Source organism: Portunus trituberculatus, chromosome 22 (genome assembly GCF_017591435.1).
Source record: "Portunus trituberculatus isolate SZX2019 chromosome 22, ASM1759143v1, whole genome shotgun sequence".
In the NCBI taxonomy this organism is placed as follows: Eukaryota; Metazoa; Arthropoda; class Malacostraca; order Decapoda; family Portunidae; genus Portunus; species Portunus trituberculatus.
The window spans coordinates 3,017,548-3,042,772 of record NC_059276.1 but is presented as its reverse complement, the minus strand read 5'-3'; the positions used below and the strand labels follow the sequence as shown (position 1 = coordinate 3,042,772).

At 44.0% G+C, this 25,225-nt stretch overlaps 1 protein-coding gene across 1 annotated transcript; it reads left to right on the top strand.

Moving 5' to 3' along the window:
* Positions 1-24,848, top strand: LOC123507473 (nucleolar protein 12-like). The gene is made up of 4 exons (XM_045260372.1): positions 1-230; positions 16,478-16,583; positions 23,447-23,638; positions 24,444-24,848. The coding sequence occupies exons 1-4, from the start codon at positions 100-102 to the stop codon at positions 24,783-24,785; spliced, it is 771 nt and encodes a 256-aa protein (XP_045116307.1). The 5' UTR covers positions 1-99; the 3' UTR covers positions 24,786-24,848.
* The last annotated feature ends 377 nt before the right edge of the window (positions 24,849-25,225 follow it).

Below are 25,225 nucleotides of genomic sequence, written 5' to 3'. Positions count from 1 at the left end.
GTACCATCAAGATCAAGAAGATCAAGCTGAAACCAAAACAACACACGTGCGCTTAAGATCGGAGAGAGGTTCATTATATCCCATCTCTTCTGGACGAAGATGAAGACTTCCAACAAGGCACCAGGATTTAGAAAGAATAAATGGAAGGTCGGGAAGCAGAAAGGCAACAAGGTGAAGCACACAAACCGGCAAAATAAGCTGCATATTAAGTTTGACGCCGAGGACAGGAGGTGAGCTGCGGTGCTGCTGCAGGAGGCATAGATTTATTACTGTTCCTATTATCAGATTATTTATTTATTTATTTGGCAATGGTCCAGTGTACCGCCGCCTCATTATTTTTCTGTTATTTCTTTCCAGACCTTCATAAAACCGATCGTTAACATATCATGCGGCAATATATAGTGACAGAAAAATGTCACTAACCCTCTTGATGTTACAGGTGACTCAGGATTTCTCCTAAGTCAGGTTTTAGGCACTACCTTAGTATAGACATCCCGTTACTTACCTCTCAGCAACGCGGTTTGAGGGATGCCAGCAGTCACCAGATCTTAGCCACATAGACAATTTGGAAAAGTCAAGAATGGCACCTCCTTTCTAATCATTGAAACAACCATGCAAGGTGATAGAGTACTTACTATACAACATGTCTGTAATGTTTTTAATGTGGGGAGGGCTTTTGTAAGGACATAGTAATTAAATGAATATTCCAGTACCTGCAGTATCTAAATCCACAATGACTAGTCATGTATGAAGGTATACAAGTATACAAGTTAGTGCATGTGTTTGTGTGTTGGTGCGCATGCTACACAACACGAGCATAGCTCTTTTCCTGAATGTTACAACTAGGTAAGTACAATTAGGTAAACACACACACACACGTTCTAATAGTAAGGAGGTCGTGGCATGGTGGATAAGGTGGTGAGTCAGGCAGACCTCCACACATAGGTTCGAATCCTATCACGTATCACCTTGAAACTTTGCCTTTTGTCGAGTGGTTTAAAGTTATATACATGTCACCATGATACCCAGGTTTTAGGTGGTTACACCAAAATGGTATAAATAAAAAAAAGAGATGCACTTGGGTGGTGATATGGGCCCTAATATAGGTACCACTAAATAAAATTGCCTGCACCACAAATGGGTGGAAGCTGAACAGCACTTCCCATACATACTCTTCAAGTATACCTACAGGTGCTATAGGTATAGGATAAAAAAAAGTAAATAAATAAATAAGATAAACAGATATAATTTTTTATCTTCCCTTGTCGTGCTACAGAATATCATGGTCATGATGCTGTAGATAAAATATCAAGAGAGAGAGAGTTCTTTTGCTAGATTGGCAAAAGTGTATATCAGGCTAAGGTCTGGCAACTGCTGGCATTTCCCAAACCATGGGGTCATAAGGTAAGTGACAGGATGTCTATACTATGGCAGTGCCGGTTTGAGTATCTACCCCAAGCAGAATGTGTAGGAAATGAAACATTTGATGCTATGTTTAAAAGTAGATCACTACCTTCTGAAAATAGATCTCTACCGTACTTTACATCTTCTAACCTAGACTACACTGCTCTACACTGCTAAGCTTTACCCTCCTTGATAAGGTAAAATTACTTTGCAGGTTACATTTAGGTTTATGTTAGTAGTTAGGTTAAATTCTATAGCTCTAAGGGCAAACCAGTTCCCTTTCATGGTGGTACGCCAGTGGTCTGGTTTGCCTAGCTTGTAAGAGTGGCCCCTCAGTTAGCTGGTACTGAGCTAAAAGAATTTGGTGAAGGGGACATCTTCGTAGCCATGCAGGAGCTTGAAGGTCTGGATCATGTCCCCCCTCACTCTTCTCTCTTATAGTGTCTGAAGGCCGAGGTGCTTGCATCGTTCTTTGTATAGCAGCTGGGCAATGCCTGGCACCAGCTTTGTTGCCCTTCTCTGAACCCTCTCTAAGGCCTGGATGTCCTTTACCAGGTATGGGGACCAAGACTGGGCCCCGTGGTCCAAGATGGGTCGGACTAGAGAGAGGTAGAGCAGTTGCAAGATGGTCTTATCCAGTACACTGAAGTTGCGCTTGATGATGCCCAGTCTGACATTTGCTTTAGCAGCCACCATTGCCACATGGCTAGAGGACTTTAGGATGTTTGCCACCATAATGCCAAGGTCCTTTTCCTGGTCCGACTCCTCCAATCTGACGCCATTCAGCTGGTACTCTGCGTGGTGTACATTGTGGTCTATGTGCATGGTCTTGCATTTGCTTGTGTTGAAGGCGCTCCACTCTTCCAGATGTTTCATGTCACACTGAAGGGCCTCCACGTCGTCTCTGTCCTTCAACACTCTGTACACTTTGGCGTCGTCAGCAAATAGACTCACTGCCGACTCAAGGTTGAAGACAATGTCGTTAATGTAGACCAGGAAAAGGATTGGCCTGAGCACAGACCCCTGTGGCACTCTGCTCAACACTGGTAACCACCCAGAATTCTCCTTTCTAATGCAGACCTGGTGAGTCCTGTTTGCGAGGAAACCCCTGATCCAACTCAGGGCATCCCCAGCTATTCCTGAGCCTGCTAGCTTTGCCATCAACCTTTTGTGGGGGACCCTGTCAAAGGCTTTCTCGCAATCTAGGTAGTTCACGTCCACACCGTGTCCACCGTCCACTGTGTTGACCAGGTCATCCAAATAGCACAACAAGTTGGTAAGGCAGCTCCTGTTTTTTCTGAATCCATGCTGTGCATCAGTTATCAGGGCGTTGTCTGTGAGGTGCTGTACAATTCTTTCCCTGATGATTTTTTCCATGATTTTGGACACTATGCTAGTCAAAGAGACTGGCCGGTAGTTCAGTGGGTCGGTCTTTGGGCCTTTCTTATGTATGGGCGAGATGTTGGCCCTCCTCCAGTCAAGTGGAACATCATCAGTCCTAATAGATGAAGTAAAAATTTTCAGCAGGGGAACACAAAGTATGTCAGCACACTGTCTCAGTACAAAAGCAGATATCCCGTCAGGTCCTGGGGCCTTGCTCTCGTCTAGTTCTGCAAGCTTTTTCTCAACCTCATTCCTTGTCATGGTATAGTGTGTAGCAGAACATCTTGGAACACTTGACTTGGAGTTGGAATGTCAAGGCTTGTGTCCTCTCTTATAAACACAGTGTTGAAGGCTTTGTTCATCTCCACTGCCATTCCTCTGTCATCTTCTATGACCTCTCCATTGACATTTTTCAGTTTAGTTATGCGGTCCTTTGCTGTGGTTTTTGAACGTACATATGCCCAAAAATGCTTAGTGTTGCTAGCTGCATCATTTGCCACCTTTCTCTTATACTCGTATTTCGCCTTTCGTGTTGCCACTGTTGCAGCGTTCCTTGCTTGGTTGTACTGTTGACGGTTCCTGATGGTCTTATTGGCTCTGTACGCGTTCCATTTTTCCTGTTTGGTTCTTATAAGTCTCTGCAATGGAGCAGTCATCCATTTTGGTCTGGCGTCTAGGTGCTTCTTATTCTGGGTTGGGACACACAGTTTCACAATTCTGTTGTAGTGTTCTTTGAAGACCTCCCATTGTTGACCAGCAGTCATGTCTCCCATGTGTACATCCCAGTTTACCTCCTGAAATAGGCACTGCATTTTTTCTTTGTCAGCCTTGAAGTAGTTTAATTTCCAGGAACAGTCCTCTTGCACCCTTAGGTTTGTGTCCACAGTGATGGTGAAGCACAGGACAGCATGTTTGCTTAATCCTAATGGAGGGAGGTATGTGAAGTCGTTAACTTCATCAGCTGACTTTGTGAAAACTAGGTCAAGTCTGGATGGGTGATCTGTGTCCCGGAGGTGTGTCCACTCTTCCACATTTTGTGTCCAGAAGTTATTGTTAATTGTTTCCAGGAAGTTTGCTGCCTGCATAACACCCTGAGTTCCCTCCATGACTCTGTTTTCCTCCCAGTTGTTGTTGCCAAAATTGAAGTCCCCACAAATTAACACTTGACCAGCATTAGCATGAGCTCACTTAATCTTAGTATATCACAGATCAGATCATTGTTTTCATTAGTCGACGAAGGAGATCTGTATATTGTTCCTAAGAGTAGGTTTTTGCCCCCTCTGCTCTTTAGCTGACACCAAACTGACTCTTGAGTGCCATGATCAACAAGATGGGTCACTGAACTTACATCTATGTGCAGGTACTTCTTGACTAATATTACTACTCCTCCTCCTGGGGCCCTCTGGTTGACCCTGTCCTTCCTTACAACTGAATACAAACCCGTGCTAAACAAAGTGGAATCCAGCACCTCCTTATTGCACTTAGTCTCTGTTAGAAAAATAATATCTGGGTCCTGTAAGCTTAGTAATACTTGCAATTCCCCAGTCTTGTTGGTCAGGCCGTCCAAGTTAGTGTATATACATTTCAAGGTCTGGTGTGAGGTGTTGGGTGTTTATCTGTATTTCCTGTCCCGAAAGGACCTCTGAGCATTGTGTTCCTTTGTCACCCATAGCACTTCCATCTTTTGGTAGTCAACTGCCCACTTGAATGCTTGATCACTCTCACCCCTGTTCTTGGCTGCTTCTGCAATCAGTTTCTTTCTCTCATCCCTCTCTTTCTTGGTTCTGTCTCTGAAGATAGTGATCTTTGCATTTTCGTCGTCGCATGTGTCCAAATGTTTTGCTTCCCTTGCAACTTTAACAACCATGCCTGCTGAATCAAATCTCACTCTGAGTGGTCTTGGGTCTGTGGCATAGTTACGATCCTTCTTACCACCGTGGAGCCTTATTGTATCAGTGATCCTGTACTGTGATGCATCCACCTTCATGTGCCTGGAGAAGAGATTTGTCACATTGTCGAGGTCAGCGGCTTTCCCCACTTCCATTTCATCTGTGTCTGGTTCAGGGACCCCTAACAGTATGAGGTTCCTTGACCTGAACTCTTTATCTTTCTCCTCTTCCAGTGCAACTTTCACCTTTGCCTCCAGTTCCTCAGTTTGGGTACTACCCTGCTGTTGAGCCTCACTGCCCCTTTCAGCACGGTCTGAAGTTCCTCCTTCACTTTATCCGTAAGTTCCTCCTTTACTTCCTCCTTTTTACTCTTCCATGCCCTTTTTACCTCATTCACTGCTTTTGTTATTTCTTTCTCTGGTTCCTACAATCCCTTTTTCTCCTGTGTAAGCATCCTCTTTTCCAAGTCCTCAATCCTCCTTGTGTTGCTGTCTACTTGGTCCTTCAAAGGGCCTACAGTGTTGATAAAATGCTCAGCTATTTCCTCAATTTCGCACAGAGCAGTAGAATTTAGCACATTTTCCCATCTTCCCCCACACACGTGCCTCTTCATCCGAGAGTCCCTCACACTTGTAGTGGACTCAAAACTCACAACAGTCACAACATATTCCTTCATTCACCTTAGCACAGCAGTGACCGCATATATCAGTCTTTTTCTTTCCTTTGTTTACGTTCGCGGCCGCCATGGCGCCAGACCTCCCTTGGTATCTCCACCACCTTATTCACCCTATTATTACGCTCTGAAGGCAGTTTGGGCTTGGCTGATAGGCCTTACCTGGTTCCCCACTATCTCATACTAGGCAAGCGATAAATGTGTTGAGCCTACGTTGATCTGGAAGGCAGTTTAGAGGAGAAAACTGGTAGCCATCTACGCAGGTACGTCCTCTCGGTCTCGGTACTGGCATCAATGAAGCTTAGTTTAAGTTTGGTTTGGAGGATAGGTTAGGTTGGATGTATATATAGCATGGTAGTAATTTATTTTCTGACTGTAGTGATCTATTTTCCAACATGGCATGAAATGTTTAATTTTCCACAGGTCCTGCCTGGGGGTATGTACTAAAAACAGGCTTAGAAGAAATCCCGTGTCACTTGTAGCATCAAGAGGATTAATGACATTTTTCCGTCACTTTATACTATCGTATGATATATACATGATAGGTTTCGTGAAGGTCTGGAAGGAAATCATAGAAAAATAAAGAGGCAGCATTTCACTGGACTATTATCAATGGTCTATGACACCATAACACCACCTTTAAACTGTATACCAAAAATAAAATAGAAAAGAATAATAAGCAAATTAATTCATCAAACTAAAAAAATTTGGCCAGCCATAGTTAAATCAGTACTCATTGCATTTAAAAATTGAGTTAATGTTGAGGTAAATATCAGCATTCAGGAATTAATGAAACTTTGATTTTGTGGCCTGTCATGGCATGAAGAGCTACTGTGATTTGGTAACAAGAAGTTTACAAAGTGGTCACATAAATGGAATCATTAATACTGAAATAATATATGCATTTTTGGTCAGTTTTAAGTTTCACCCACCCAACGGTTTTCTCATGTGGCTAGTGTATTTTTACTAACACATGTAATGAATTGATTAAAGTTCTACATCATCTCCATCAGAAATGATGACTTTTCAACTTTTGCATACCTCCCATGCACAACAATCTTAGGGAATCTTTAACCTAACCTAAGCTAATCTCTAACATAACATAAGATAACCTTACAAAGCAGCCTACTACATTAAACAAATCAATGTAGCATATTGTTGGAAATGCTGGTCACCAATAACACAGCAAGGCTTCCAGCAACTGCTGTCAGTGACACTGTCAAAAATATAATTCATATATTTCAGAGCCTTTTTATGTGATTTTATTGGTTTTTGACCTCTTCGGGAAAATGAGTACTCTATTTAATTCTCCCACACCCAAAAACCCAAATATACCACAGGTTTCCCAAGATCATTGGGGATGAGAGGTATCAGTCAATCAATCATAGGGGGCATACGCCATGGGGTGCGTCACCTCGCCTACCCTGTGGTGCCACTCCAGGCAGTTATGTCTCGCGAGTCTCCATGCAGGCTCCCTTCCCATGCCAAGTAACTCCTAGCAAGAGGCATCAACTTGCTGGAGCCATGAGTTCTGTGGACATCCCCTTGGCCTCCTCCATGCTGGGTTATCCCTTTTGGAGACAACTTGATATACAGGATTGGCTTCTGGGTAGCGTGCCACATGCTCATATAGTTGCAGTTGGCGTTGACGGACTATGCTGGTAATCAGCCTCGAATCAGTCTTGCGGAGCAATAGTTGATTTGACGCAAAGTCATGCCAGCAGTACCCCATGATCCTGTGAAGGCATCTAGTACCAAAGACATCAATTTGCCTCTTCGGGTTGGTGTTCAGCGTCTATGTCTCACAACCATAGAGTAAGACAGGGATCACTAGCAACTTGAAGATCCAAATCTTTGTCCATCTGCACAGGTACCAATAAGGCCAAATACTCGTGTTGAGTGAGTCCATAACGCCGTGAGCCAGGCCAATCTGCTGGACAACTTCCTGGCTCGGCCCACAGTCGTTATACACTACACTACCAAGATATGTGAAACTTTCAGAGATCTCAATGTCCTCACCACATGCATGGACAGACTGTACTGTTTCATCCAGTAAGCCTTCAAACACCTGAACCTTAGTCTTGGGCCAGAAAACCTGGAGTCCCAGGGGCTTCACCTGGTCTTGCAGTGCCTCTAGAGCCATTACTAGAACCTCCAGTGACTCAGCAAAGATTACTGCATCATTGGCAAAAACAAGCTCTGTAATCTCAGTATTGCCAACAGATGCTCCACATTGACTTTAGTCTATAACTCTGCATAGTTCCCAGTCCATGCAAATGTTCAAAAGTGATGGAGCAAGCACACATCCATACCTCACTCTAGTATTCACAGGGAAGAAGCTGGACATGCCCCCTCCACACTTCATGCCTTCTTGAGATTGACATAGGCTGCAAGCATCCCTTCTTGAAACTCATGTCAGTGCTCCACCAGTATGTGAAGCGCTAGGATCTGGCCAGTTGTTGACTTACCGGACTTGAACCCAGACTGTTCAGGTCTCTGGTGTTTCAGCAGGTGACAGCGGATACACATCAACAGCAAATGGGCAAGCACCTTGCCTGGTACGGTGAGCAGTGTTATACCACGGTAGTTGTTGCAGTCCTGACGGTCACCTTTCCTCTTCCAGATAGGGATGACCAATTCCTTTTTTCAGTCAGAGGGAATGGTACCTGAATGCCATGCTGCAGTCAAGACAGCATGCAACCCACGGATCATGGCCTCACCCCCCACTTTGAGTAGCTCTGCACTGATGTTACAGATGCCAGCTGCCTTTCCACCCTTCAACTTTGCCACAGCCTCTTTGACATCATCAATGGAGGGTACAGTTTTGTCAGTGGGTGGATCAGCATCCAGCATCTGTGACTCTGTAGTTTGGAGCTGTCCACTCGGAGGATCCACCGTGAACAGCTGCTCAAAGTACTCAGCCCAACGAGCCATCTGCCTATCTGTATCCGATATGAGGCGGCCATCTGCTATTCGGATAGCACTCGTCTGAGATGTAGACTTGGAGTGGAGCTTCTTCAGGGCTCGATAGACAGGTTGGAGGTCATTAGCATTTAAATGACACCCTACATCGTCAGTAAGACCCTTGACATACCTCTCCTTGTCTCTCCTCAGGAGAGCTCTAGTCCTTTGTGACAGAACCCTGTACTGGTCATGGTTTCCATTAAGTCTGGCAGTGTGACTCTCCTCAATACTGATGCGCTTATTGTCTTCGGTGACTTTAATGCTGTCACTGGCACTGAGAGAGCCATCTACAAGTTATGTGTTGTTCCCCATGGCTCTGGTACCTGGAACAACAACAGCTCTTTCCTTTTGAATCTTGCAAGATCCAGAAGGTTGAGAATTGCAGATTTTTGGTATCAGAGACCAGTACTGCACTGCTGGACTTGGTATAGCAATGCTGGAGGGGTAGCGAAGGATATCGACCATATCCTTATTAGTACTCGTTGGAGAATCCTTCAGAACTGCAGGGCTTTTCCGAGTGCCGAGTTCTTTGCAACTGATCACAGGCTTGTTGTTGCTACACTCAAGCTGCATGTCAAGTCCAGAAAGCCTCTAAGATGTGACCACACTGTGTTTCATCTTGAGAAACTGAAGGACTTGACATCTGTCCAGGAGTATGCTGTGACAGTCTCCAATCAGTTTGGAGTGCTTGACACCACTGAGGACCCGGTAGAGCTATGGGATACCTTCAAATGTGAGACTCTTTAAGCTGGCAATGAATGCGTTGGGGAGTGCCTAAGGTCATGGAGTGGCTTCACCTCGGTAGAGATGCTGGCTGGTATTTATAGATGTACTTAACAGGTCTTAAGTCATAGAAATGCTAAGGCACGATTAAGTATGTCTTAGCAAGTGTCCCAAATCCTTTAGCGCGACTTAGTCCTGCCTTAAAAGTTAGGCTACGACCACAGTGACTCAAGCAGGCTAAGCACCGTTGAGACACCTAAAGGAGTGACAACAACACAAGCATGGAGATGGCGCCCAAGGATATTCCGTGAGTGGAAGAACGTTCTAGACATCTATGACAACGCTGAGCTCATCAAGAGAGACTGATTGGACCGTGAAGGGATTGTTTTTGTGACTAATTTGGTGAGAGAGCAGCTACAAAGCTGTACTGAGTCCAACCATCCCATCACCGTCCGATATCTAGCAACAGGAAAAATGCAGTTATGCAATGGTGATGATTTTGGCCTCTCACAACCTACAGTTAGCAGAGTAATAAGCCAAACTGTAGATGCCTTGTCTGCTTCCAACATTGCAACCAATTTTACATGGTTTCCTACCGACTCCGAACAACTTGAAAATATTAGAAGACATTGTCAAGCAATTGCAAATTTCCCAGGAGTTGTTGGAGCCATAGATGGGACTCACATAAGAATTGTAACCCCTTGTGAGTATGAACATGAATATGTTAGCCGGAAAAACTACCACATTGTGAATGTGCAGCTAGTTTTTGATGGTGATTGCAGAGTCATAAGAACATAAGAACATACAAAAGGAGGGAAGCTGCAAGAGGCCGCCAGGCCTATACGAGGCAGTCCCAGTGTGCTTAATCTACCTAATTCCATCTATCATCCCCATCCATGAATTTATCTAACCTTCTTTTAAAGTTGCCTATTGACTCAGCCGTGACTACATGCCGACTGAGACTGTTTCACTCATCAACCACTCTGTTTGAAAACCAGTTCCTTCCCATTTCTTTCCTAAACCTGAATTTTTCAAGTTTAAACCCATTATTTCTGGTTCTGCCCCTACTACTGATCCTAATAACTACATTCATGTCTCCTTTTTTAAAACCCTTATACCACTTAAATACTTCTATCAGGTCTCCTCTTAACCTACATCTCTCTAAGGAATGCATACAAAGTTTTTTCAATCTCTCTTCATAGGGAATATCCCTCATTCCCTGTATCCTTTTAGTCATCCTCCTTTGCACTGACTCCAATTGAGCTATGTCCTTCCTGTAATGTGGGGACCAGAATTGTACCGCATAGTCAAGATGTGGCTTGACCAGCGCCAAGTATAATATTAGTATTACTTCAGGAATCCTGCTTTTAACACTTCTAAAAATGAAACCTAATACTCTATTCGCCTTATTTCTGGCCTCAATACATTGCTTCCTTGTACCGAGATCAGAGTTAACTATGAGTCCTAAATCCTTCTCATACTTGGAACTTCCTAGTGCCACTAGTACCTACTATTTGGATTAACTCTACCCACGCTCAGCACCCTGCATTTGTTAATATTGAACTGCATTAGCCATCTATCTATCCATTCTTTCATCCTATCCAAGTCAACCTGCAAAGCCTTGGCATCCGAATCGGACCTAATTAATCTACCTATCTTTGTGTCGTCCACAAATTTACTGATAATTCCACTATCCAAGTCGTTGATATATATTAGAAATAATAATGGCCCTAAAACTGAGCCCTGTGGCACCCCACTAACTACTTCTCCCCACTCGGAATTCGAACCATTAATTACTACCCTTTGCCGCTTGCCGTCTAACCACGCTTTAATCCAGCCTAATATTCTACCCTCTATACCATGTGCGTTAACCTTTTTTAAGAGCCTCTGGTGAGGTACTTTGTCAAAGACTTTACTGAAATCTAAGTATAGAATGTCATAACTATCACCTTTATGTGCCGCCTCATAAACCTTGCTATAAAAGCTCAACAAGTTGGTAAGACATGACTTCCCCTTCGTAAATCCATGTTGTGTGTGATTTATCAAGCTGTGTTTGTCTAAGTGTTCCCTAATGTTTTTGTTATTATTGATTCCATTAGTTTACCCACAATTGAAGTTAAGCTGACAGGCCTGTAATTAGACGTAAGGGTTTTATCCCCGTTCTTAAATATGGGAACCACATTAGCTTCTCTCCACATTATCGGTACCTCACCAGACTCCAGTGACATCCTAAACAGTGCCGCTAACGGCTCACTTACGACGTCCTTGCATTCCTTTAGAACCCTTGGATAAACTTCATCAGGTCCTGGTGACTTGAATTTCTTTAGTTTATCTATCTCCTGTTCTACCAACGCCTTAGTTATAAGGATATCTGTCAACTTTTCACTATCCTCTGCCCTAAATACCTCATCGCTATCTGGGATTTCCTGTGTGTTTTCTTGGGTGAAGACAGTTAAAAAATACTCGTTCATAATTGTACTAATCTCCTCCACAGAACTAACCATTTCACCATTTGTTGTCCTTACGGGACCTATTTCTTCTCTGCTTTTCATCTTATATAATTGAAAAAAATCCCTTAGGGTCCGTCTTTGCTTGGCTGGCTATCGTCAACTCATATTCACTTTTAGCTTTCCTCATTAACCTCAACTGTTCTTACTAATTCATAGTATCGTGGCCTTAAAGCTTCATCTCCTGCCTTTAGCCTCTTAAATATATTCTTTTTTTGCCCTATGCACCGCTTTAATCTGCCTATCATCCATTTAGGGTCATTGCTTTGTGATTCTATTGTTTTATATTGAATGTTGGCTATCTGACCGTCATGTATTTTATGTAGGAACTCGGTATAGCTCTCACTAATCCTCAGCTGACCAGGATACCACCCAGCTTCCCCCTCCGCCTCACTCTCTCTCCTCCCCATTCTGACTTCACACCTCCCCGCTCTTCCCTGGTCCTCCCTTCTTTCTACATGACTAGTTCTGCTTCGCCCCTGCCAAGCAGTTCGTAAATACTCTCTTAATCCATCGAAATTAGCCTTTCTGAAGTCAGGTACTCTTCTTTTGTTCTGTTTTCTAAAAGTTTCATGCCATTTCAATGTATACCTTACTTCTTTGTGATCGCTGTTACCTAAATGGCCTCTAACCTCCACCTGTGTTACTGCCTCCTCCCTGTTTGTCAGAACTAAATCTAGAATATTATTTCCCCGGGTGGGTTCTAAAATGACTTGCTTTAAAAAATTATCCTGTATGACCTTAATGAACTCATCTGCTTCCCTGTTACCCACCATCAAGCTCCAATCAACATTCCTATAGTTAAAATCCCTACCACACATACCTTACTGTACCTGGCCGCTCTATTTATTTCCTCCCATAGGGAAGAGTTTATTTGGTCTGAAGCATTTGGTGGCCTGTACACTAAACCCATTACTACTGATTGAGACCCGTCCTTAATATCAACCCGTAGAGACTCTGTTTTGCTGTCTGTCTTAATTCTGCTATTTATGCAACATTGCAGTATGTCCTTGACGTACAAGGCCACTCCTCCACCTCTTCTGTTTTCCCTGTCCTTATGAAAAAGTGTATAACCATCAATTTTCACCGCCTGGTCAAACACCTTCCTTGACATATCTGACCAGGTTTCTGTTAAAGCAGTAATATCAAAATCTTCAACACAAGTTGCACCTCTCAGCAAATCTATCTTGCTCAAAACACTCCTACAGTTTGTGTAATACACTTTTAAACTTTTCTAGATTTGACTATACACTTAACCCTCGGCTATCGCACCCAATTGGGGCCGAAATAGCCGCACTATAGCCGAAAACGCGATAGCCGAATTGAACAACTAATGGTGAAAATTGTTATTGGTACCGCAACCACAAATTTTACTCCTAATATCCCTCATTTTTACTTCTTTTTAAATTACTGTATAATCCATTGGTACCAATTAAAACATGTCAAGGTTATAACATAAAAAAAAAATTACATCTGGTTTACTAGAGATGTACCGATGCATCGGTATCGGTATCGGAATCGGCGGTATCGGGCCATTTTTTGGGTATCGTATCGGCTTATGCCAATACTTACGATACCTAAAAGGAATTTACTACTTAGTGATATATTTGATATAAGATATTGATTACTGAGTAATTTACCTTTGCAAATGGCTTCAAAAAGCTTCTAGAATTGCTCCTATTTCACAAACGTTCTCAGAAGGACTTACAGCATCCCCCAAAACAAAGCCTCCCATCTGATAACGATCGCTGTCCACCAACTCATCCTGGTGTCCAGTGCAGTAATCACTATAAGTAGTAGTATCAGTATCGGTGGTATCGGTATCAATAGTAGTATCGGTATCTGCCCAATTAGGTGGTATCGGAATCGGCCAAAATTCTGGTATCGGTTTTGGCCAATGAGCGCTCAGATACTTCATGACGTCATGGATGGGTGCGCGATAGCAGGCATCTGAGGTCGCAATAATGAAATTTTAGCAGCTTTTCATGGGTGCGTGATAGCAATAAAATGCGATAGCTGAAGTCACGATAGCCGAGGGTTGACTGTACCTTCCTGCCTATGGGTCACCGATACCCCTTTCCGTACCTGTCCACCGAAAAAAGCGCTGGAGTGCATTTAACTCGCCTTCAAGTGTTCCAGCCAAAACTCGAACATCTTGGCGTGAAAAATGCACTCCATCCCTGGCATACAAGGTGTCCTTGCCGTAAAAGAGGTCCCAGTTATCGATGAATGTCCATCCATTGCTCCTGCAGTGATCTACAAGTCTGCAATTTAATGCAATAGCCCTGGACAGCCATTCACCTCCCAGTCCCCTCCTTGGCAACACACTGCATACCACATTATTTCTAATTTTAGCCAAAGCCTCCTTAAATCTCCTAAACAGCTCCTCACTCCTTACCTTGCAAATGTCATTCCCCTGCTGAGGAAAACAATGGGTTTGGTCCTGTCCACCAAACACGTGTCTAGCTGATCACTCACCCTCTCAATTCCAGCCCCGGGGAGGCACACTCTCCTCTTCCTCCTCCTGTCCTTATCACAAAACGGAGCATCCAAATGTCTCTCCTGACTGTCACCGATAAGCAGTACCTTACCTGTGGGTAGAGACCCCTCTACCCTCCTCCTGACCTCGTCACTACCGCCTCCTCTTTCTCCACTCCCTCCAACACAGCGAAGGAATTTTCCATTTCCACTCGCTGTGTAGCCCTTACGACCTTACGCCACTTTGCACCCGAGGTCACAACTCGCCACTCCTCCTGGCCCTTCGTCTCATTACTTGGTAATGAGACTGCAGGTACCACCACTTCCTCAGTAGCTGAGTTCACTTGGCAGAACTCGGCCTGCAGGTCAGAGATTCGGCCTCGAAACTCCTCCCTCACCTCCAAGATCCTTCGATGGAACTCCGCCTCCACTTCTGAGACCTTCATAACGAAGGCCTCGAGAATAAGAGTACTAACACAACCAGCCGAAACAGTAGGGAAAACCATCTCTATGTAAAGAAGCCAGCAGATCACACACCACTAACGGAGACTAGTCGCCATTATCAGAGACACGTCTGACCACTAGGAAGGTTGACCTGAGACTGACCCATTGACCTTGTTGCCAACTTCCCTGGCTCTGTGCATGAATCACGGATACTGAATATGAGTGGCATGAAACGTCTGTTTGAGAACAACAGGATACCACAAGCTGCCTTTCAATACATCCTTGTTCTCCACAGCGAGCCTTGTCAGCATTAGCACAGCGTCCCTTCTTCAGTTTTCACTCCTCCGAGGGGTATCAGAAGGTTGTTTTCCATCTTGAAGCGGACTACTCAGAGTTGATTTAAGTGGACCGCGTAGTAGTTTGTTATGGTTGATGGAGATCGTGTTAGGCTTTGTCCATGAATTCTTCAGTCACAGAAAATGATTACTTATCTCAAAAGTTCGTTTCCATTAATCATAATCAAATGAAAAACAATAATATTCATAGGTATGCTTTAATTATTTTTTTAATAAGTTATTTATGGTATATTCTAGTAGAAATATGATTTTTTGGCTCTTTGATGTTTTGCCATCACGCCTTCTCATACATGGAACCTGCCCCAGGTAGGGCAGACTCAGCAAGGCATAAGTCCATGACTTAGGACTTGCTGAACCTGTCTCAGTAGGTCTCAAGCAAAATGTCCCAGCTAAGTAAAAATTTTAAGAAATGCTAAGTACATTTCTATAAATCTCGGCCCATCTCTACCGAGGCGAAGCCACTCCGTGACCATAGGCACTCCCCAATGCATTCATTGGCAGCCTCAAGAGTCTCACGCTTGAAGGTATCCCATAGCTCTACTGGGTCCTCAGTGGTGTCAAGCACTCCAAACTGATTGGAGACTGTCACAGCATACTCCTGGACAGATGTCAAGTCCTTCAGTTTCTCAAGATGAAACACAGTGTGGTCACATCTTGGAGGCTTTCTGGACTTGACATGCAGCTTGAGTGTAGCAACAACAAGCCTGTGATCAGTTGCAAAGAACTCGGCACTCTGAAAAACCCTGCAGTTCTGAAGGATCCTCCAACGAGTACTAACAAGGATATGGTCGATATCCTTCACTACCCCTCCAGCATTGCTATACCAAGTCCAGCAGTGCAGTGCTGGTCTCTGATACCAAAAACCTGCAATTCTCAACCTTCTGGATCTTGCAAGATTAAAAAAGAAAGAGCTGTTGTTGTTCCAGGTACCAGAGCCATGGGGAACAACACATAACTTGTAGCTGGCTCTCTCAGTGCCAGTGACATCATTAATGTCACCCAAGACAATAAGTGCATCATAACAGGAACACTGGCTCAGTACAGAGTCGAGTTTAGCATAGAACATCTCCTTCTCTTCAGTTTCACACACCTCAGGAGCGTATACTGGAACAACAGATATAAAGCCTTAGTCGCATTATATGCTCGTCAACTGGAGTAGCCTCTACAATGGACGGCTGCAGTCTACTGGAGGCACCTATGGCTACCCTCTTGACACGATGAACATTGCTCATGCCAGGTCTCCTTTTCTCAGAGAGTCCTACCATTATCCACTCTCAGCCTACTGAGCTCATCTGATAGAGGAAGCAGTCGGTGATCCTCTGAGAGGCTCAGGATGTTCAAGGAGCCTACACATAGAACCCTTCGAAGGTTTACCCAAGAATGAGGTCGGTATCAGTTAAAAATAGTCAGAACTTGAAAACTAACCATTTGCAACAAATTATGTGCAACGTCATCCGATTCACTACTTGCCTCACCATAAAAACATAGGCCACGAGAAAATTGTTGCTGGAGAAAACTGTCCACATTTACATTCAAGAGGTAGGTTAGGATAGAGCTTGATGAAATTTTATCAATTAATTTTGTTGCTGATACCTTCATTGTTTAGAAATGACTAGTGTCTCAAAACTGCTAATGAACCCAAAACTGTACTTGCAGAGCTTACTTGACGGGATTCCAGAAAAGGAAAAGAGAGAGGCGGGAAAAGGCATTCAAGAAACTGCAGGAAGATTTGAAAGCAGAGAAGAAGCAAATAAAGAAAGAAGTAAGTCTATTATTTATTGAAAGTGTTAGGGCATACCACAAAATAATGTGTACAGGAATTCTCCGCTTAACGAACAGGATAGGGGATGTCAAAAGCTGTTCGTAAAGCGGAAATTCATTAAGCGGACGTAATTTCGCATAGGAAATAATGGAAATAGGAGGGATGCATTCTGGGCTGGTCCCCAACATACCACATGGATTAAAATTTTTTTTTTCTCTATTAGCTTTTTACAAACCTTGCCCCCAAGAAAGGATTGTTTTGTAATGCATAAAGTGAAATCTTACATGGAATATCAAAAAATAAAGCAGAGATAAGATTGGCCACATACGAAGCAGAGACTCAGCGACTCGGCTGCTTCTTCTTCTTCTTGTGACCCTTTTAGCCTGCGTGTTGTCTTTCAACACGATATTAAATTTATGTTTCCACTCCTCTATTGCCTGCTATAATGGTAGATTAAACAAATACTTACCAAGTGTGAAGTTTGATCTTCATTTAACGAACATTTAACTGCGTCACTGAGGTAGTAAACGAGATGTTCGTCGCGCCAGCGCCACGTCAGTCCTTTAGAGCATAGGTTTGAGGAAGCAGCTAATAAACCCATGAGCAGACAGGCTAAGGTTCTGAACGTAGTGTCACAAGAGTATTGGGTTGGGCAGGGAGGGCGTTTACTACCTCAGTGACACAGTTAAATGTTCGTGAAATGAAGATCAAACTTCACACTTGGTAAGTATTCGTTTAATCTACCATTTCACTTCACAACCATTTAACTGACGTCACCGGTAGTAGACGAGAGCTTTAGAGTGGTTCCTCAAACCAACTACGCCAGCCAAAAAGGGGAAAACACAATAAAGAAAAAAACAAATTGAGGAGTAACATGCTATATTTCCCAAGCCAAAAAACCCAAGGAACAAAAAACAAAAGACAAGAAAAAAACCCAAAGGGCAGCATGGGATACAGATACATAGCTATGACAAGACAGCACTTGAAAAGTGTCCCAGGGGGCTTAAAGGTCGGTTGTAGAACCTGGTAAAGGTGGACTCCCAGGACCATCCAACAGTGGAGATGATGGTGGCCAGGGGAAGTTTTAGGGCGGCCTTACTGGTTGAGGCTGACCTGGTAGAGTGAGGAGAGAAGATACTGAGGTCAATGCCTGCAGACCGCATGATGTCTTTCATCCAACGACGCAAAGTATCTCGTGAGGCTACTCGAAACCGGGGTTTCGTGGTCAAGAAAAAACCCGTGAACGGTCCCCAGAAGGCATGGGTGCGTTCAAGATAATTCACAATGGCAGTGACTACACACACCCGTCTGTCTGTGGGGTAAGCCATAAAAACCAATTCCAAGACATGGTTGCCTGGTTGAGAAGTCTTTAAGAGATCAGCTATCCTGAAAGAGACAGTAAGGTCTGAGACAGTCATGTTTCGAATGTCTAACAAATGTAAGGTTTGACCGCGTTGGCCTGAATATTTAACTTACGTGACAACTGAATCAGGGATAATTCCCCATTGGGTCCCCAGATGAGGGTCCCAGGTGATACAGTAACGGGAAAAGATGGTCTCTCCTGAAAGACAGCCTTCAAGAACCTGACGACTAAGGGATGTTCTCCCACAGGCCGATCGTTGAAAGTGGCTACAGCCGAAATAGCTGAACGAATGGTATTCATTGAGCTGTAGGATCGGCCTGTGCCCTTCTGAAATTCAAGGAAGAGGTAGTCTAAGAGGACATTCAAAGGTGGCTGAAAAGGATTAATTTCCCTGCAGAGGAAAAAATGCAACCAGTTTTGGATATGTGGCCCATATTGTGACCTTGTGCTTGCTCTCCAGGATTTAAGCAAAAACCTGGCAACGTCTGACGATAGGCCTTGACTAGCGAAGGATTCCCGGATAATAGCATTGCCGCTAAGACCAACCCTTGGGGCCGAGGATGTGTGAGGGTTGGATCTTGTGGTAGGACTAGAGGATGTTGAGGGAGGAGAACAGGGGCTGCCGCCAGGAGGTGGAGGGCTGTTGGGAACCAGACTTGTGTCGGCCACAAAGGTAGGATCGTCAAGACTGTAGCCTCGTCTTCCTGAATTTTCTGCAGGACTCGGAAGATTATGCTGAAAGGTGGAAAGGTGTACAGTTTCTTATGTGACCAGGTCAGTGAGAAAGCATTGGTGTGAAAAGCACATGGGTCTGGTTTCCACGAAACATAATTAGATAACTGAACGTTAATTCCAGTGGCAAAAAGATCCACCCCAGGCACGAGAAAAAGTTGACATAAGTTATGAAAAATATGGGGCTGCAACATCCATTCAGCATCCAAATTCCTCACACGAGATTCCTTGTCTGCTTCTGTGTTATGCAAACCCTGTATATGTTGTGTTGAAAAGATAATACCCTACACGACTCAGCCCACGCAAAAATCTGTTCAACTAAGCTGTTGAGACTAAGCTTCATACTACCACAGCGGTCTAGACATGCAATTGCGGTGGCATTATCAGAGCGGATGCAGATGTGAGTATCCCTGCTATCCTTGCAAAGAGCCTGTAAACCCAAGAGGATTGCCTTCAATTCCAGACAATTTATGTGGTCCAGTTCATCATGTGCCCAGTGGCCCCTAGTCTTGGCATCCTCGACCACAGCACCCCAACCAGTCAGGGAAGCATCGCAAAACATTTCAAGCTGGAAGGGAGAAGAGTGCAGTGACTTAACTTGGGAGTCTATATTATCAATCCACCAGGTAACTAGTTCCTGGGCATGACCATCCAAAACGACATGTGAGTCATAATTCCCATGGTGGAGAGAGAGCATCCTGTTACAAAAAATTTCTAAACATTTATATCTGAGTGCGGCCAACTCCACAGCAGGGTCAGAAGCCACGACCATACCTATGAAAGAGGAGAGTGCGAGTAAGGAAACATCCCGTTCCAGAAGGAGCAAACCGTGTGCCTTTACGTGTTCTTTCTTACGGGCCGTCAGGGTGGCCGTCATAGACACAGAGTTTAAAATCACCCTGAGGAATTCTATCTCTTGAGAGGGAGTGAGGACAGATTTAGTAAGATTCACAGTAAGCCCTAAGGAGTCAAAAAGATGTAAGGCATATGTCACATTAACCCGTAGAGACTCAGCAGAGTCAGCAAGGAAAAGAAAATCATCCAGATAGCAGGACACAATTATACCCAGCTTACGAAGGTGCGAGAGGACAGGTTTTAACAGTTTAGTGAAGATGCGAGGTGCCGAAGTCAGGCCCTGCGGTAGACAAGTGAAGCGGTACTTCCTGTTATGCCAGATAAATTGAAGCCATTTCCTGTCCTCTGGCTGAACGTAAACTGAGTAATAGGCATCTGTCAAATCTAAGGACATGAAAAAACACCTGGGGTGGATAAGGGGAATCACATTCTTGAGTGTGTCCAGTTTAAAGTGAATGTGTTCAATATGATCATTAAGCTCTTTCAAATTAAGTATAACCCTAGCAGTACCATCCTTTTTAAGAGTGGGAAAAACATTAGAGAAAAAACCTTGGTCCCCTGGTGGACATAATTCAACTATGCCTTGGTCTATAAATTTAAACATGGCAGTGTCCAAAGCCAACCTGTCAGCATTAGACAAGGAGAGGGGAGGGTGGGGGGCATTTCTGCATGGGAACATGTACAAAGTCTAAGAGTTTCCCATGAACCATGTCATGAATCCATATATTAGAGGACATGAGATGCCACTGTGACCTTGCCTGAAAAATCTTTCTGCCACGGAAATTCACAGGAGTGTTAAAGTAGGTGCAAGAGAACTTACCAAGGGAGAGCTCACTGAGGAGTTCTGTGCACGGGCCTCCCTCTCCCCTGGGGAGGCCTTGGCCCTAAAAAAGGCCTCGGCTGGGACCGGGGGCGCGTCTGTTGTAGGAGGGCCGGAAAGGAAGTCTAGCTGACTGCCGATGTGGAGCAAACCGCCTGCCAGGACCCTTGTGAGGCCGGAAAGAGAGCCGTCCAAGTTTCCTCGACTTGTGGATTTCCTCACATTTCTTAATGAAGTCAAAAGGGAACAAGTCATCCTGGCCCAAGTCACACTCCCACTTGCAAAGCTCAACCAGAGCAGAGTCATTCACATGGATTCTTGCCACTTCTTTCCTCAGCTGATTCACGTAGTTGACAGCAGAAGCAAGGAGTCTGAAGCTGTTATTGAGTCCCTCAAGGTAGCTGGAAATGGGCTGGATTTTCCCATCACCAATATCACTAAGGCAACAGGCAAGGGGAACCAGGGCCTTTACAAGCAGACCATTGGTGAGAAAAAGCCGAGTGTCCACGAGCTTGCCCCCAACACTCATAGCCTTGGTGATAGCAGAGTTGGTAACTGGCACCTTGAGATTTGGCATGTTGCTAGGGAGCTTGATCTTGTCACAAGTCTGTTTTACACTATCAGAAGAGGGCTGGCGTCTCAGACTCAGGTTGAGGATGGAGGCCAGGCGCTCAGACAAAGGATCCCCCAAAGCCTCCTCGCCATGAAAATGGCCTGCGAACTCCTCAAGGGCCTTTTCAAAGGCCACATCAACCACTGGATCACCTTGAGGTTGAGAAGCGGTGAGTGTATCCAATTCATCCAGCGGGTCAGACACAGAAAGCTGAGGCGGACACTCGGGGACTGGAACAGCCTCCTCCTCCGACGAAGAGACGTCATGGAACCCACTGAACGTGGCACTGTGTCCTGGTGACACCTGAGGACCTGTAGAGGAGTCCAACTTCTCGATGAGATTACTCAGTAAGGAAGACAGTTGGCCCAAACAGCATCTTGAGGTGGAGAAACGGCCGGAGTGTTTACACCGCTCGGCCCCACCCTGGAGGGGGGAGAAGGAGGCTGAGAAGCGCAGGCGGCCAAAGGAGGCGGGCTGCCCCCTCCCGTGAAAGGCTTCCTCCGCTTGTATGTACCCTGGGGGTCCTTCACACGCCGTTTCCCATCAGGGGTAGAGGAAGAGGAACGCCGAGGGGTACTGTGTTCCTTGTCCTTGTCCCCGTCCGACATAACACCATCAGGAAAAACACGAAGAAAAAACATAAAAAGGGGGAAACACCAGAGTGCTGACATATGTGTCCTTGGACCACATAAGTAAAGAGGTGAGAGCGCTAACCGTATGTGTCCTTGGATCACATACGTAAAGAGGTGAGAGCGCTAACCGTATGTGTCCTTGGATCACATACGTAAAGAGGCGACAGTACTGCATATGTGTCCTTGGATCACATACGGATAAAGGCGAACAGTGCTGCACATATGTGTCCTTCGATCACATAGGGATAAAGGCGAACAGTGCTTTACATATGTGTCCTTGGATCACATACGGATAAAGGCGAACAGTGCTGCACATATGTGTCCTTGGATCACATACGAAAACAAGTTATAGCGCTGACGTATATGTCCGAAGATCATACATGTATAAATCCACAAAAGCAGGACCGGGAAAAACTAACCAGGACAACTGGACGAAGCCGGAAAGGAAAAACACCCAGAAAGCCGAAGAGAGGAGTGGCGAGCAGCTGCACAGCGTGGCGACTAGCAGTGAACTGATGTGGCGCTGGCGCGACGAACATCTCGTCTACTACCGGTGACGTCAGTTAAATGGTTGTGAAGTGAAATGGATATCATATCTTAGTATTCATATACGCTCATGCCATGAGGATAACCTCGACTCTGAATTATTAATGAAACACTGCGGTATTTCATTAGTAATTCACTATCACTCGGTGCCACAGAGTTGAGGTTATCCTCATGGCATGGGCATATATGAATACTATGATATGATATCCATTATAGCAGGTAATAGAAGAGTGGAAACATAAATTTGATATCGTGGTGAAAGACAACATGCAAGCTAAAAGGGTCACAAGAAGAAGAAGAAGAAGCGGCCGAGTCGCGGGTCTCCGCTTCGTCTGTGGCCGATCTCATCTCTGCTTTATTTTTTGGTATTCCATGTAAGATTTCACTTTATGCATTACAAAACAATCCTTTCTTGGGGACACGTTTTGTAAAAAGCTAATAGAAATGTTGTTTTGTGAACATAAATGCATATATAAGACAGTAACACCACCTCCAGATGTGGTCCCAGCAACCTCAGAGCATTCTGATAGCAACCTTGTCACCTTCCCTCCAAGTGTTCATGGAAGCCATTTCGTTGCAAGAGGCTGCTCTGACGTTGTTAAAGAATCTTGGATCCAGCTCCAGGAGCACTAGAGACGGAGGCGGGGAGCCAGCCAATCACAGCGAAGCTGCTGTGTTTGGTCCCTCACCTGGCAAATTCAAACCTGGAAAATTCGCTAAAACGGATGTGGTTGTACGTTATGCGGAATTTTTGGTGTAACTTTATATAGTACGTTCAACCGGAAATTCATTAGACAAACATTCGCAGAGTATTACTGTATTAGTATTATTATTGTTATTTTGGTATTAGCTTATAATACTTTGATTATCATCTTAGCAGATAGAATGATCAATTGCTAGTGGGAGGCTCTGTATAAGAACATTATGGTGCTCACTGCATTTGATTTGGAACTCTTCTTTATTTACATTCCCACAGTAAGTCAAAACTTGTCTTCTGTGCTATCCCCACATGAGAAGAAACTGCTTGGAATTTAGTATATACATTAATGTAATAGAAAATAAGTTAATGATAATAGTAATTCATCTATTTGTCTTTAGACCAAGCCTTCAATCCCTCGCAGGAAGGCTCAGACAATGCATTCCACAGTCATAGGCATATCACTCACAGTCTTTGTTTCATGAGTCCTTAGTGGAGAGGGATTAAATCTGCTTGCTGCATACTTTCACAGCAAGTAGAATAATGATAATAAAAAAAACTGATAAATAAAGATATGATATTGATAGAAACTTTCCCCTCTCTAGAGAAAGGACATTGTGAAGAAGATGATCAAGCAAAGTCAGGAGCTCATGGAACGTGGAGGAATAGGGATGATCGATGATGAGGATGAGGAAGAGGAGACGGACAAGAACAAAGTAACACTGAACTGTGGCTCAGCAACAGTGGAGATTTGTGACCTTGACCTAACCTCCAAGCATCACATAGGTGTGAATGAGGTAAAGTTTTGCTGCACTTCAGAGACAGAAGTTATTTATAGGATTTCTGTGAATAGGACTGCAACCTCATCATAGTATTTAGGATACCAGGGTCTAACACAGCAGTTCCCATCAACACATATTGAATAAATAATGATAACTCTACATACATACTTTTACCTTAGAAAAGTGTGGGAGGCATTTTATCTTTTCTGCTAGAGTCCACCATGCCTGGTGACAAATTTGGTACTGGCTCTGAGACATTACTGTTGCTGGAAGTAGGAATTGGCACTTATAATGGTTAAACATAATTCTTTTGGCTAATTCTCAGAGCTTGCACCTAATTGGGCCTTTTTGTTTAATAATTTTTGTTGCCTGTAGCTAGATTTCCACTCTCACATAAAAAAGAAGAAAAAAAGACAATAGAATGCTTAGAATGTTAGTACAGATACCTCCTGACTTGTGAACGTTTGAGTTACTAAAGTTTGCAGATATGAATGAGGGCAATTCTAAGCCACCTGTATCATCAAGATCAAGTTTACCTTGCTCTGTCACACCAAATGACAAAACTCACATTTGAACTGTATTTCCAATATCTTGAATTTTCTGATCCTTAAGTTTTGCACTATGGTTTTGAAAGAAATTATGCTTAAAACTTGAGATGATACTGCATGCATGAATTTTTTTCTTACAAAATAACTACTTAATTTATGAACATCCATCTGACACCAGACTCATTTGCATGTTGGAGAGTGTCAGTACCTACACAGCCATTAATCCCTTAATCTTTGAATTATGCAAGACAGACTTACTCTTGAACCCACAGATGGAGACAAGCACTAGCTACATCAAGAGTAATGATAAACAAGTTTCAAGTTATAGAAAATCAGTGCCAGAAAAGGAAGATGAACAGCAGGGGAAGGGAGAGGAGGAGGAGGAAGATGTTAGCCCAGAGAACCTTGACCGCCTTGGTATTCACAGCCACCGTGACTTAGTGTACTCCCTCAAAAAGAGCAGTGCCATGGTCCTCAAGCGCAGCAAGCTGATTAAACAGAAGCAGATGCGAGATGCCACAAAGCAGAAGAAAGCACAGGCTAGGGAGAACAATCGCCGCAGGAAGCTGAAGTCAAAGAAGATGAGACACAAGCGCACGTCAAATAAGGAATAGGGATGTATGTGTTTTGTGTATGCTTATGTGATAATGTTGAAGAAATACACATTTTTCTTACAACATTTTATAATTTCAAATTACTGGTAGGTTGCTGGTAGGTTGCTTAGAGTGGCACAATAGACATGGTATCAAGCAGTATCAAGAAGAAAGTAGTATTGTGAACTTGATTGTGTGTATAAAGGTAAACAAGAGAACATCATGGAATGAACAACTGAATGAAAGAGGTGGCTTGACAGATTTGTAGCTCCAATGCTTGGCTCAAGCTAGCAGGTAGCTGCTGCCTTCTGGTTTGTCTGTTGAGGCATTTCTTTTGAGATAGATAAGAAGGGCACTGGTTAAGGTTAACAAAAAGAAAAGAAAAAAAGCAAATGATGAAAGTCCATTAAGTTATCAGTCCCAAAACAAAGGTCTGTTGATCAGGGCTGCTCCTCTGGACA